Here is a 14,709-nt window from a genome sequence, read left to right on the forward strand (position 1 = left end):
TATCAAGAATCAATTTTGAGTCAAACATTCAAATTTCAGTATTTGACTTAATGTTTTTGTAAGAAGGTAAAGATAATTGATTTGGATATCAAGAATAAAGCTTTAATTCTTTTGGTTTTACTACGTATTACTTCTATTTGCTATCATTGTCCTGTCTGTAAAACCAACATTTGCTATAAGCACCAGTTTTACACACAAACACTTCAAGAGCTTAGTCAAAGGGCAGTCCCTGAGTTATACACTCTTGCGGTTGTTCATCTGTACAGGGAACCTAGACCTCTCTTTGTGTGCTCAAATGCATGTAGAGGACTTAAATTACTGATGCTAATTTTTTTTAACATTTCAATTTCGTAATTTAAGAAACTGACAGCACGTCCACTAAACAATATAGAACTTTAAAACTTATTATTTTAGAAGTTGATTTTCACTGGATATAGCTAAAATATTTGAATTTGAGGTCATGCGTACTTGTTGAGCTGATCTCAGTCTGTTTCTGGTGACTGTCACGATATAATTTGATATTAATTGAATTAAGCCACAGATTTTATGTTTCCACAAGAAAACCATATAAATTGATGGCATGCCTGCAATGTAATCAGATAACTTCCATTGTTATTGATCAGGTAATGACACTAAACTGATGTAAAATATGCAAATAAACTTGCAAAGACCAGACTGACAACTTAAAACTTCATAGAGGAAGAATTCTCTTTCTTGAAATATTCAGCTAATATCAAAGGGGAAAGTATTGGCACTGCACTGTTTTATATTATAAGAATGATAAAATTATTAATTGTTGTGCAATTAAATGGGAGATGCTTTATGCAACTAACATCAACTCTCAGATGCATGATGAAGGTATCTATATACCTTACTCTGACTGTTTCCATTAAGTAGAGTGATATTGGCACAGGAGGAGGCCAGCTGGCATGCTCTCTGTGGAGCAATCTAAACGAATCAAATCAATCCCATTGTCTGGCTCTATCTCAATAACCTGATAAGTTTTTCACTCAAATGCAGATCCAATTTCCTTTCGAAATAATTCATCATTTCTGCTTCCACTACTCTTGTAGGCAGTGAGTTCCAATTCGTTATTTTTTGTTTGATTAGTTAAGAAGGACAGTTTTTCTACCTTTATTTTACCTAAACTAGTCATAATCTTTATACCTCTATCAAATCTCCCCATTATCACTTTTACTCCAAGAAGAACAATGCCAGCTTGTCCAATCTAACCCTGTAGCTCACATCCCTCATCCATGGAACCATTCTGGTAAATCTTCTTTGTACCCTCTCAAGAACTCTCACCTGCTTCCAATAGTGTGGTGATTAGAACTGGACCTTAGTTGTGACCTAATCTGAGCTTTATAAACATTCAGCATAACTTCCCTGTTTTTGTGCCCAATTGATGAAGTCCTCTATTCGTGGAATCTCAAGAATCTATATGTTTTGTCGATGACTCCCTACTGCCTTGAAAGACCATGAATCATCCATCTTCGCACTGTACCATTTAGTTTATGTTACTTTTCCCTATCCAGATCTCCGTACACATATGTTACATTCCATTTGCCTCTTGTCTACCCATTCTGCTAGCCTGTCTATGTTTTGTTCCAATCAATTGGTGTCATCCTTTTTGTCTATCACATCTCCAAGTGCAATGTGATCAGCAAATATTGAAATTTTACTCAGAATTTCAATCCCCTAGCCATTTATATCTCAAAAAGAATCATGTGGTCTTTGCACTGACTCTTGGTGAGGATCATTTTTTATAATCTTCCAGTTTGAAAAAAACAGTTTGCCAAGTCTCACTGTTTTCTACCAATAAACCAAATTTCTCATCCTAGCTAACATTGACCCTTCTGGTCCATAACTCCCAATTTCGTTATGGTTTTTGTACGTGATAGTTTGTCAAAATCTCTCTTAAAATCCAAACAGACAGGGTTATTTGTTTCTCCTTCATTGTATTCTCTATTACTTTATCAACAAATTTAGTTAGATTTGTCAAACATGATAATTAGATTTCACTGAAATGCCTAAATTAATGCAATTGATTACATGCCCCTGAAGAAAGAACATTTATTAAGCTAAATGTTTATAACATTAAATTTGTATAGTTGAAGAAAAATATCTCTGAAAAACCATTTATTCTTGGCACAAATTCCATTGACCAAATCATATTCCTAGGTTCACTAACTGAACAGGAGCCAAACCAGGTCCTGTGTTTCATTCCACAAACCATAAAACCACACACTCTAGGAATAGAAGTTGGCCATTTTGCCCATCAATACTACTCCATCATTCAATGAGACCATGCTTGATCTTCCATGTTTCAATAGGATTACCTCTGATTCTTGTAAACTCCAATAAGTACAGACACAACCTAATCAACTTCTACTTATAATTCAGTCCCTCCACCTGGGATCAACCTTGTGAACTTTCTCTGGACTGTCTCCACTGCCAATACATCTTTCTGCAGATAAGGGAACCAAACCATTCACAGTATTCTAGCTGGGGTCTGATTAGTGCCTTGTATAGTTTTAGCAAGACCTGCCTTTGAAATAAATGCCAATGTTCCATTTGCCTTTCCTCTTACCTGCTGAACTTAAATACTAGCTTTTCATAATTTTATGCACAAGGATTGCCAAATCCCTCAAACTTGTAGTTTCGTTCAGGTTTTTTTCCGTTTAAATAATATTTGTCTTCTCATTGGGTAAACTTGAAGAACAAGCCCATTTTGTCCCTTAGTGTCACAGTAACTTACTCTGAATTTCATATTCAATTCATTTTCCAAACTCTGAACACTGTTGTGACAAACTGTAGATCTTACTGAGGATATAGATCATTTTAAAACAAAATTAATGAATGCTTAACAGCATGGGCACAGTTCCCAAATTTTTCAGAATGCCACTGTCCCCATTATCCTCTTACAGCTCAATAATAAACATTTTTCGCATTTCCTTGTGTGAGCACTATGGCTAAATTTAAATATGGTCATATTCTTGATAATGCATTAGGGCCATATTGACCAGGCTACAAAAGTCACAGTCCTAAAATGTAGATTTTCTACTTCCAGTATTTTTTAAATTTCAACAGTTTATTCCAAATCAAGTAAAATTGCAAGAGGAAGGTCTTGAAAATGCTAGAACTATGAATTAAAAACTGAAAAAGCTGGAGTAATGACTTCAAACCTGAAACATTCCATCAATTTTTCTCTTCACCTGTGCTGCCAGACTCGCTGAGTATTTCCAGCAAGTTTCTATTTATTGATAACTAAGTTTATTGCAAATGCTAACTAGGGATTTACCATTCTCTTTAATTAAGTCACCACATCTGCACTAATATGGCCAACGACTCATGTCAGGCTTGTGAAAGTAGCACAAGCCTTGATCTGGAAATGATCCTGGTCTCCTATTTAACCAAGATAAGTGTTACTGACTAATAGCTACTTTAAATGTATCTGAAAATAAATGTAAAATCTAAGGTGTTCTTGTTGTAGGGGATCTGAATAAATTGCTTATCATTACAGCATATAATGCTTAAATCAGCTAAATGGTGTTGAAGCTATTTAATCACAAAATGTACAGCTGTTGAAGAGTAAATTTTGCAAAAGATCTTTAAGATGTGTGATTTGAAATTCAATTTTAATTGGAATGGGCTTGGGGGAGAGGGGACATGGAGGAGTTGGAGGTGCAACAGTCATAAAACCCAGAATAATTAGATTTCAGAAGTTGTGCTGTTAGGATTTAAATTTTGAACTAAATTTCTTGAGCAGATTTTAATTGGATTGAAAATGGGCTAGATAGGAAGGCCTGTAGCATCAGTGAACAGTCAGAAAGTATTGTTTAAAAAAGAAAGCAAGATTGCAGCTATGGGGGTTTAGGGTGGCTGTGGCAGAGGTTATTTCTGTGTATAAATTGCTGGGAGATCAGGATGATGCAGGATGGACCACGAGCAGGATGAGGAAGGGAAAGACAAGTTGTGGATTATTCATAGGCTTCAGGAGTGAGAAGATGGGAGAAATCCATGGATATGGTGCCTGGTTGTAGGGAGTGTGAAATAGTTTGATTAAGGAGGCCATGAGGAAAGACTTCTGCTCCTCCATGCCCATAATCAGTGCTAGAAAGATAGATATCTCTTGATTCTGGCTGTTCTTGCCTATTTGAGGCCTAGTGTTTCCCAGGCCCAGGGAATCCCAGCCTGCAGCAATTAAGTTCAATGCATTTTAATTTCTCTTTAAAATATCACAAGTAGGATATCAGTTCCGGCGTGTAAGTTTGTTATCCACTCTGATTTAAACTGCAAGTGAAGGTGGGTTGGGATTAGATTTCTCACTTTTGAATTACCAATCCACTCCACTCTTGCATGTTTTATACAATTAAAGTTCTTCTCATTATGTACTTTCCAATTTGCTGAAAATTAATATTATAATTAATGAATCTATAAAATTTGTTCTTACATTATTTCAACTGGCATATTCAACAACATGTTAAAAGAAAAGAGCTACCAAAGAAGAAAGATATTTGCTGGACCATAGGGCTCCCTCATTACAGAGAGATGGTTGGTAGTGGCTTATCCTGAGGGTCATGATGCCTCAGGTGAGGGGAAAGGTTGAGAAGCAGAGCCCTTCATGATAACCTCAGCTGGTGCAGGAGTTGAACTCATGCAGTTGATGTTACTCCGCAGCACAAAGCAGATGTCCAGCCATCTGAGCTAACTGACCCCCCCCCACAAAGTAAATGTCACAAGGTATATTGCATTAGCGTTCTGAGACAACATTTGACATTGACCACATCAGGAGATATTTAAGGTGAGTGGCTGATAAAATACATAGGGATTAAGGAACATCATATAGATGAGGAGAAAGGCCGAGAGGTTTAGGTAAGAATTCCAGAACGTATGGTTTGGCCAATTGACAATATGGGCCTGAATGGAAGAGCTGGAAAATTGGGATTCAGCATTTCTGGTCCTCAGTTGCCAGTGTCTTTTTTTTTATGTATTGCATTCGAAACAAAACAAATTGTTATACTGGTGAGGGACAGTTAATGAACAGTATTTGACAGATATTGCAACCATTTAAACTACTTATTTCCATTTTATACCTTTCCATGCTTTACTTTTTTAGATGATGACATATGGAGCATTTTTACATAAAGGTTCCTTCTGTCGAAATTATTTCAACTTGTTGGACATCCTAGTTGTGGGAGTGTCACTTATTTCTTTTGGAATTCAGTAAGTATCTGCTTTTATTAAATGAACATCTACAATTTTAGAATACCCTGACTTTATGTATATTAGACAAAAGTGCAATGGTCTATTTTTCCTTTTCACTGGATATTTCTTATCATGAGCCAAAACCAGTGGATTGATGTATTGGCTAATTTCTTACAGCTTTGGATAACTAATAAGTAAACCAAGTTAAAATTTATCAGTTCACTGGCCTTTATAAAATACAATAAAGGAATGATATGTAATATGGATATTAATAGAAACCTGGTCTTTCAGTCTTGAAAGCTAATATAATTAGTGCACTTGACAAAACTCTATGAATAACATGAATGATGATCGAATCATAGATTAGTTATATAACTGGAATAGGTCATTTGACTATCATTTCTTTGTTGGCTCTCGGCAAAAGTAATGCAGTTCATCTCGCTTCCTGTCCTTTTTCAACACCCTGCAAATTTTTCTGTTCAGATTTTTAACTACTGTCCTTTTGAAAATTTCACTTTGCTCTGAGCACATTCTCCGGCAATGATCCCTTCAGATTGAGTTGCAACATCCAGCCGTACATGGTGGTACACAGTAAACAGAGCATGAACATACAACCATATGAACGAGGAACAAAAATAGGCCACTTGGCCCTTCAAGCCTATTTTGTAATAAGCTAATAAGATTACAACTGATCTGATTTTAATTTCAACCGTACACTCCTGCATACCTCCAATAATCTTCCATCATCTTGGTAAGCAAAAATTCTATGTACTTCTGCCATAAAAATATTTAAAGTTTCTGCATCCACTGCCTTTAGATAAAGGGAATTCCAAAGACACTCAATCCTTTGAGAGGAAAAAAAAAGTGTTTCCTCATCTCTGCTTAAATGAATGCCTATTTATTCTTGAACTCTGACCCTTACAAGTAGATTCTCCTACAAAAGGAACTATGCTTTCATCATCCACCCAGTCAACTTTCTTCAGGATTTTGTATGTTTCAATTAAGTCACCTCTGTGTAGTGATTGGAATGAGGGCCAGGTGGATTCTCATTGAGTATGAAATCCTTGATTGTCCCAGGTTAACAGGCCCAATCAGGGAGAACTGGCTGACATACAAACAGGAGATTCAGACCCATCTCACTTTAGGGCCTGGCTCTGACTTAGTTGGTCAGAGTTGGTGAACTGTGCACATGTAAATAAAGGGTGACTTTGTGACGGGATACAGGCCTCGCTGTATTTATTTCACTCTGACACACCTAAGCACTAGAAGATACAGGCCAGACCTGTGTAGCCTTTGCTCGTATGGCAATACATTCATTCCAGGTATTAGCCTAGTAAACCTTCTCTGGACTGTTTCCAATGCATTATCATTCTTCTATAAGTAATTGATCAGTACTGTACGCAGTACTGCAAATGTGGTCTGTGCACAGTACACCAGAGGAGGCTGCTCCAAAGTATCTGCATCTTCAAGGATGGCCCTAAACTCATTGCAATGAAATTCTGCATTGTTATTCAATTACTTTTTTCCTGGAAAAACCATGATTTTTCATTAATAAAACAAGTTTACACTGACTGGACAACTGGTCAGTAAACGATGACAGTTGACGTCAGAGCTAAGTCTACACTTTCTGAGATCCAGAATGCCATTGACAGTGTTCATATGGTCTCCATGTTCTCCTTGGAGAGACTAAGTATTTTGTGAACTTTGTCGTCTTTGCACAAGTCCTCTTAGAACACTTCAATTGGATCATATAGGGGTGTGTGAGGATTCTGTGAAACTTCATAGAATCCCTACAGTGTGGAAACAGACCCTTTGGCCCAACAAGTCCACACTAACCTTCAGAGCGTCCCACCCAGACCCATTACCCTATACCCCACGTCCCAGAACACTATGGGCGATTTAGCATAGCCAATCCACCTAGCCTGCACATCTTTGGACTGTGGGAGGAAACCCATGCAGACACAGGGAGCATGTGCAAACTCCACACAGACAGTCACCTGAGGCTGGAATTGAATCTGGGCCCCTGGCGGTGTGTGGGAGCAGTGCTAACCACTGAGCCACTGTGCCGCCCTGCCATTACACCCATCTCCTTGTATAGTCCCAATTTGGAGTTCAAGGGATATCCACAGTCTTGACTTATAAACCCTTTACGCAACTCCAACAAACGGGCAGTTTTTGGAAATAACTGCAAGGGCCACCTTCAGTGAAGTTTTTACAGATAAAGGATTTGGATGAGCCTTGCAATATGCAATCTCTCAAGTAGAGGTCACCAGTCTGTTTTTAATGGAGATCATTTTTGAAACCTTTGTCCAAAACAAAACCTGTCAGGAGCTCCTTGAATAACTTTTCAGTAATTCTGAAGCAAATATTTGGAAGATCACCCAGTGTCTCAATTTTTATGTAAGTATGCAAGAAGAAAATTGATATATTGTATGTAAGTACCAGTAGAAATACAATCAAAATTACAACAGACCTTATCCTGAATTTTTGCACTTTTTAAAATTTGTTTTAAACTATGTTTGTCAGCAAAGTCATTTTTGTGACAAGCTGTGAGATAAAATCCTTTAATTTAAGTAACTTATTAAGGTATTGATGCTCATGATTAAAATCTGCTGGAGAGAAATGCTTTAATTGAAATGTTCTTTCAACCATTCCCTTGTGCTGCCTCTTGATTATAAGTGTCACGTGGCTTAAAGGTCCAAGTAGTTGTCACAGACTGCACATTGAGCAGAGATCTTTTTGCTCTCCTCTGTGGTGAATTGGTTGGGGGTGAGAGATTTAATCAGGCAGGAGGGTGGTAGGTAGGAACAGTGCCACTTACCCACCTTCTCCCTGATTAAATCCATGACAGAAAAGCCCAAGGATGGCCTTCCCATCCTTCAGTCAATTGAGGGAATTAATGCCTACTTAATGGCCTCATCCTTCCACCACTAGCATTCCACCACTCACCAGCACAGCATAACAGGTGGACCCTGATTTTTATTGCAGGTTACCAATGGGAGATGCCCTGTATTAAAGGGCAGTTAGTGTCTGATCAAGGGGAACTGTAATTGGTGACATAGAAGCCTACCACATGCCCCTATTGCTGATTCACCTCACCTGCTTTCCCCTGTGATCTCCATACTACTTGCTGCTCTCACTTATATATGCCAAGTTCCCAATCTTTGGTTGGGTGTTCTACTAGCACCAGCCACCACCTCGCTGATGGCCCTGTTAAGTACTGAGTTATAGAGTCTTAGAGATCTAAACCACAGAAAAAGACCCTTTATCCCATTGTGTCTGCACCTGTCAAAAACAACTATCTCACTATTCTAATCCTATTTTTCAGAACTCGGCCCTTAGCCTTGTATGCTTTGGTATCGCAAGCGCACATCTAAATCCTACTTATGTTACGGTCTCTGTCTCTATGACCCTTATGGACAGTAAGTTCCAGATTTCCACAACCCTCTGGGTGAAAAAAATTTCCCTCCCATCTCATCTTAGCCTTCTGCCCCATATCTTAAATCTATGGCCCCTGACATCAATCCCTCCATTAAGGGGAAAAGTTCCTTCCTGCCTACCCTGTTTATGTCCCTCATAATTTTATATATTTCAGTCATGTCTCCTCTCAATATCCTCTCCTGTAAGGAAGACGACCCCAATCTGTCCAACTCTCTCTTCATAAAGGAAGCTTCTGATGTTTGATTGGCTGGCAACTTTTGGTGGATTTGACTTCTGCCCTCAGAATCCCTTTAAAACCCAGCCCATCATTTATCCTAATCCCTCATTCTCCTTCAGTGTCAACTTGCGATGGAAGTCACTTCAAGGCCATTAAATTTCCTTTTGCAATGGATTCAGGTTCTTTCAAAAATGGTTGCTATATATCTGCCACTCCTAGCCATACCTAGGTGATTGCCTCCTCCTCCTGCTGTAATTACTTCCTGTCTCCTTTCTCTGCTTGTATAAGTATCCCCAGGAAGGCACCTTTGAATCGTAAAGCAAACCCTTGTTGTTCTTATGTCATCCCTTCACTTTGTTGACCTCCTTCTACCGCCCTGTCGTCAGCCTGCCATACTGCGATGTACACTTAAAATGGCTACTGTTGTCAAACTGCTGATACTCGGGCAAGCCCATCACTGTTAATTGGCTTGCTCCTTTGTCTTTAGGTTCTTTATCAGCTTAAGATAGCAAAATGCCATAGAATGTCTTGCTGCCCACCAATGTGTGATGTCAATCCACACCCAAGTGACATAGGATGTGCCAATATATTTATTTTGTTAATTTTTATTACTTAAATTCTGATTTGATTTAATTTAATTTATCATTTTCTCCATCTTATCAAACTTGCATACTTTCTACCATTTTGCCCATTCTTCCTCAGGGGTATGACCCTCCCTCTGTCAGAGGCAGCCCCCTCATACTCCCAAAATAGTATTTCTTCTTTAACACTACTCCCAGTCTGTGAAACCTGGTCTGTCACCCACACTTGAGGCCAAGAAATTGGACTTACCCACCGTCCAGCCTCTGTGGCCTCCTGTTTTTTTTTGTGTTCTACCTGTACTCTTAGCTACGGCCATTGCTTCAACCTAGCATTGCCAGACAACAGTGTTGCCGGTCATCTGATTAGCAGGCAACTCTCGAAGATGGGATTTCCTGCACAAATGTGGGTCAAAGCCTTGCAGAGATAGTTAATGCCCCACTGACTGTAAAATGGTTCCAAGGCATGACTTTTTCATGGCCAGGTTCCCAACCAAGATTTTATTTTGGGTTGAACCACAGCAGGAAACACAGCACCCTTTAAAACCCAGACCATCAGTTATCCTAATTTTTTATTATGTTTTTCAGTTCTAAAAAAAACTGATCTTCTTTTTCCTATCCAGTCCTTGACCGCGTCCTCTGTTTCCCATCTTCTCCTATTCTCTTTTTCCCTTATCACTCTGTCTGTATTCCTCTCGATCACTTACCATCTTTTGATTTCTGTCCTTTCCCTTGTTTTTTGCACTTCTTCATTCCTTCCTCCTTCTATACTCCATCCTTTTCCTCCTTCCTACCATCTGTTCCTCTTTTCGGACTTCCACTTTCACCATCATCAGCTCCTCTCCATTCTTTTTCCTGTCCCCACCCCATCCATCCTTGTTTCTTATTTTATAATAATTTTATAATAATTTTACAATCCTCCCTACTTTTTCTACCATCTCATCAAATTTCACTCACTCTTCCTCTATTACCATTATTTTGTTCCCTTCACTCCTTGTGATGTTCATTCCAAAAGCATTCGTGTTTTCTTTCACCTCCAAACTTGCTCTGACACCCTTAAAATCCTTTGATTCTCTTTGTCCACTGCAGATCTCTAACTGTTGACATTATATTCCACTTTTTCTCTCTTCTGTTCAGAGCCAGTTTCAACTTGCTTATCCCATTCTATCTAAATGTTCTTTCTGTATTCTTCTGTACCTTTCACTATTGTCCTCATCTTATCCCGACACTACTGAATCCGTAACTACCCAAATGCATGAATAATCAACTCATGTACAATCATCATCGTGGGTTTCTCTGCATCTGACTAATTTGTTGTTGCTTTTGAACAGTAATTGCATAACATTTGCATTTGTTTGCAAATTTGAGTGACACTTGTTAACTAATTAAGCAGGGTTTCATCTCTCTGTGCCATCCAATACGTACTGTGGAGAAGACATTTCTGGTTGCCATGTGCCCTACATATCAATCACAAGCTCTGCCTTTTTTTGGTAGGGTATTTAAAAGTGGTGTGACACCTGAACAGTATCATTAACCATGGTGACTATAGCAATTCTAACCCACTGGTTTCTAAATTAGCTAGCATCAAGAAACAAAGAATTTGTATTGATAAATCACATGTTCAGGATTTTGCAAAATTCTCCATAAAACAATGAAAATTAATGTTTTTTTTTCACACAGGTCTAGTGCTATTTCAGTCGTGAAGATCCTTCGTGTTCTGAGAGTGTTAAGGCCTCTTCGAGCAATCAACAGGGCAAAGGGACTCAAGGTCTATTTCACGATATTCTATGTATCGAATTTCTTCTGATCACAAGTTAGAATATGACTTTCAGTTCACGCTTCTTTATTTACTTTACAGCATGTTGTTCAATGTGTGTTTGTTGCTATTCGGACCATTGGCAACATCATGATTGTTACAACTCTTCTGCAGTTCATGTTTGCTTGTATTGGGGTGCAGCTATTCAAGGTAAATGCTAATCATACTTTATCAAGATTTTTCTTTCAATTTAGACTAAAGTTAAAAACTCTTCTATGCTAATTTGAAATGCCTTATATTTAAGGGCAAATTCTATCGTTGTACAGATGAAGCAAAACAACTCCCTGAAGAGTGCAAGTAAGAAAAGTAGAGAATGAAATTATTTTTGTGATGAAGTATTTGATTTTCATGATAATTTGCTTCATTTAGTCTACATAGTTATTGACATATTGTGAAGGCAGTGGAAAGATACAGTAAAGCTATTAAACTTCTTTATTTTTTGTAACGCTTTAAAATCCTACTCTTTTACACTAGTTCTGCAGTTTTTCTCATAACTTACTTCCTGCAGCAATGTTACACTGAGAAGGCTGGTAAACAAATGCACTGTTTAAGCATGGCTCAGTGATTTTTCCTTTTAGATGTTTCCTGTTTGTTTGGAAAGACCATGGTTAGCTGAAACATTTCCACAGATTTGTGGAAATTTGCATGGAATAGCATGCAAATAGTGTTTTGTTGTGTCAGTATTCGAATGTACTGCCATTTTATATTATTTCGGCTGCAAAGCTGGACTTTATTTTCGTCAAGTCTGTGGAAAATGCTTTTGGACGCTGATACACCAATATAAGATTTACATTAAGTAAATATGTGTTAGGTTAAAATGAATTATTTACAAGAGAACTTCATATTTTAATTCTTACCGTTTTTCCTTTTATAAAGGGGAACTTATATTCTTTATAAAGATGGCGAAGTAGATCATCCTGTAATTCGTGATCGAGTTTGGCACAATAGCGATTACAATTTTGACAATGTCCTTGCAGCTATGATGGCATTGTTTACAGTATCAACCTTTGAAGGCTGGCCAGCGTAAGCATATGTTTCATTTTTCCAGCAACTGCTGGAAATATTGATCACTAGATGTAATTTGTTTTTGAACAACTTTATATTTGACACAAATGTTATTCAGATTAACAGTGATTATTTCATTTACCACAAAGGTCTTTTGTTCTTACAACTTTAGTGTTGATGTCAAGCAGAAGAGGTAACTTTAATCTAATTTGCCTCTGATTCATTGGTTCTTAACACTCAATGTACATTTCACAAGTTTAGTAGTTATCTGAAGGTGAAGTCACTTTGCACTAATGTTAAGCTTAGAGTGTAAATGCATCTTTATTCATGTCAATAGAATGTACTTAATGGCTCAGAAAAGTAGGCTATGTAGATGTGAATTTAAACTATTTGGAAAGGAACTGCTTTAATTGCTATGCATAGTGACGTTGTAAAGACATGGAAAAAATCTTATTTATATCATCATGCAATTAGGGCAGTTACAGTTGTTCCCCCTTAGACACTTATACTTGTAACTGTGTTAATATTCTGTTTCGTCCACTTTGTCCTTTTTTCAGCCTGCTATACAAAGCCATAGACTCAAACGGAGAAAATATTGGCCCCATCTACAACAATCGAGTGGAGATTTCTATATTCTTTATCATCTACATCATTATTATTGCTTTCTTCATGATGAATATCTTTGTTGGTTTTGTGATCGTCACATTCCAGGAGCAGGGAGAACTGGAGTATAAAAACTGCGAGTTGGACAAAAATCAGGTTAGAAATTGCATAAAATGACAGTTTAAACATCAGTTTCTCATGAGAAATATATTGATTTGGTTCACTGAAGCTTGGCATGCATTGTACTTTCTGACTGCAATGAATGTGCATTTCAACTGAAAGTTTGTTGTTGGTATGAAATTATTTCTGCTTTACAGTAATGCTTAGCTGATAGTATAATTGGGGCTCAATCTAGAGTTGCTAGCTTGGGTAAGTTGCTGGCTAGAGGGAAGGCAGTTCATTTAGTTGCTGTTCTATAACTCTGTAAGAATTCAAAAAGGCACCTGCAGAATTTTGGAAACAAAGCATTATCTCGCCTTTAGGTCAAGTAATGATGCTAAGCGTTGCACAAAGTTGAAATATTAATTCAGAAGAAACAAATACCAAAATCAAATTGGGTCAAAATTCAGAATAATATTAAAAAGGCATGATTAAAATAAATCTATCTGTATGCATAAGCCATTCATGACAGGATAGGTGAATTGATGGCACAAATAGAAGTAATCAAGTATGATCTGATTGCTGTATGGAGACATAGCCTCAGCGTGACCAAAACTGGACTGGATACTCAAGGATATTTAACATCTAATAGGAAAGAAAGGAAAATTAAATGGGATAGTGTTAGTAATAAAGGGTAGGATTAGTATATTAGTGAGAAGGAATCTTAGATCTCAGAGTTATAGAATCTGTTTGGTTGGAACTAACAAACAATAGCTGGCAACAAAAATTCATAGCAGCATCAAATATTAGTGGTAACATACATCACAGAATAAATCAGGGGTCATGTATTAAATGTGGACATAATATAGTAATGGGTGATGTACAGACTGAGTAAACCTCATGGGTGCTAATGTCATGGAGCATGAATTCCTGGTGTTTACACAAGATGATGAATAACAGTGCTAAACATTGGGGAAAAACTGAACTTTTGATTCAACGAAACTAAATGCCAACATCAAATAGATGGTGTCTAAGCATAGCGTGTTGAGAAACAAACAAGGGAACAGGCAATTTTAGATCTAATATCATGTATTCAGAGCCAGTTAGTAATCTTGTGAATGAACTTTTAGAGAGGAGTGACCATAGTATTATAGCTTTTAACTTTAAAAGAATATTCTATGTATCTCAATCCAAAACTAAGGTCTAAATCTAAAGAAAGGAACTATGAAGGCATGAAGAGCAAGCTGCTGTGGTAAACTAAGGAAACGCATGAATATGTGAGATGGTACTCGGGCACTGGCTATTTTCATAATATATCATCATTCACAACAAGACTACAAAAACCAGGCTGTTAAAACAGCTATAGTATTTAAAAATGAAAAGGTTAGCAAATACAAATGTAGATCCATTATAGGACAGTAGATTTTTAATGGGAACCTGGGAAATGCCATAGAAGCTGAAAAAAAGTTACTTTTACACTGTCTTCACAGAGAAAGGTACAAGAAAACTCCCAGAAATAAAAATGTCCTAACGTTCTTTTCAGAATAAGGAACCAAAAGAAATTGATATTAATAAAAAATCTATTATGAATTTAAACAGGATTGAAGATCGATCAATCCCTGGGACCTATTGACCAACATCCCAGAGTATTAAAAAAAGGTAGCCTCGGAGTTAATGGATGATTGTCTTGAAAATTCCATAGATTCTTGAATGTATTTGTAGATTGCAGAGAAGAGAGAGAA

At 37.4% G+C, this 14,709-nt stretch overlaps 1 protein-coding gene across 1 annotated transcript in view; it reads left to right on the forward strand.

Annotated features, from left to right (window-relative positions):
- cacna1da (calcium channel, voltage-dependent, L type, alpha 1D subunit, a) overlaps positions 1 to 14,709 on the forward strand; it is a 504,619-nt gene that overhangs the window by 293,588 nt on the left and 196,322 nt on the right. Inside the window, exons 22-27 of the mRNA XM_048606392.1 lie at positions 5,120 to 5,226; positions 11,125 to 11,212; positions 11,303 to 11,410; positions 11,505 to 11,557; positions 12,137 to 12,283; positions 12,823 to 13,024. Of these exons, the coding sequence (XP_048462349.1) occupies positions 5,120 to 5,226; positions 11,125 to 11,212; positions 11,303 to 11,410; positions 11,505 to 11,557; positions 12,137 to 12,283; positions 12,823 to 13,024 (705 nt within the window). The remainder of the gene's footprint in view (positions 1 to 5,119; positions 5,227 to 11,124; positions 11,213 to 11,302; positions 11,411 to 11,504; positions 11,558 to 12,136; positions 12,284 to 12,822; positions 13,025 to 14,709) is intronic.

This window comes from Rhincodon typus, chromosome 16 (assembly GCF_021869965.1).
Source record: "Rhincodon typus isolate 14 chromosome 16, sRhiTyp1.1, whole genome shotgun sequence".
Classification (NCBI taxonomy): domain Eukaryota; kingdom Metazoa; phylum Chordata; class Chondrichthyes; order Orectolobiformes; family Rhincodontidae; genus Rhincodon; species Rhincodon typus.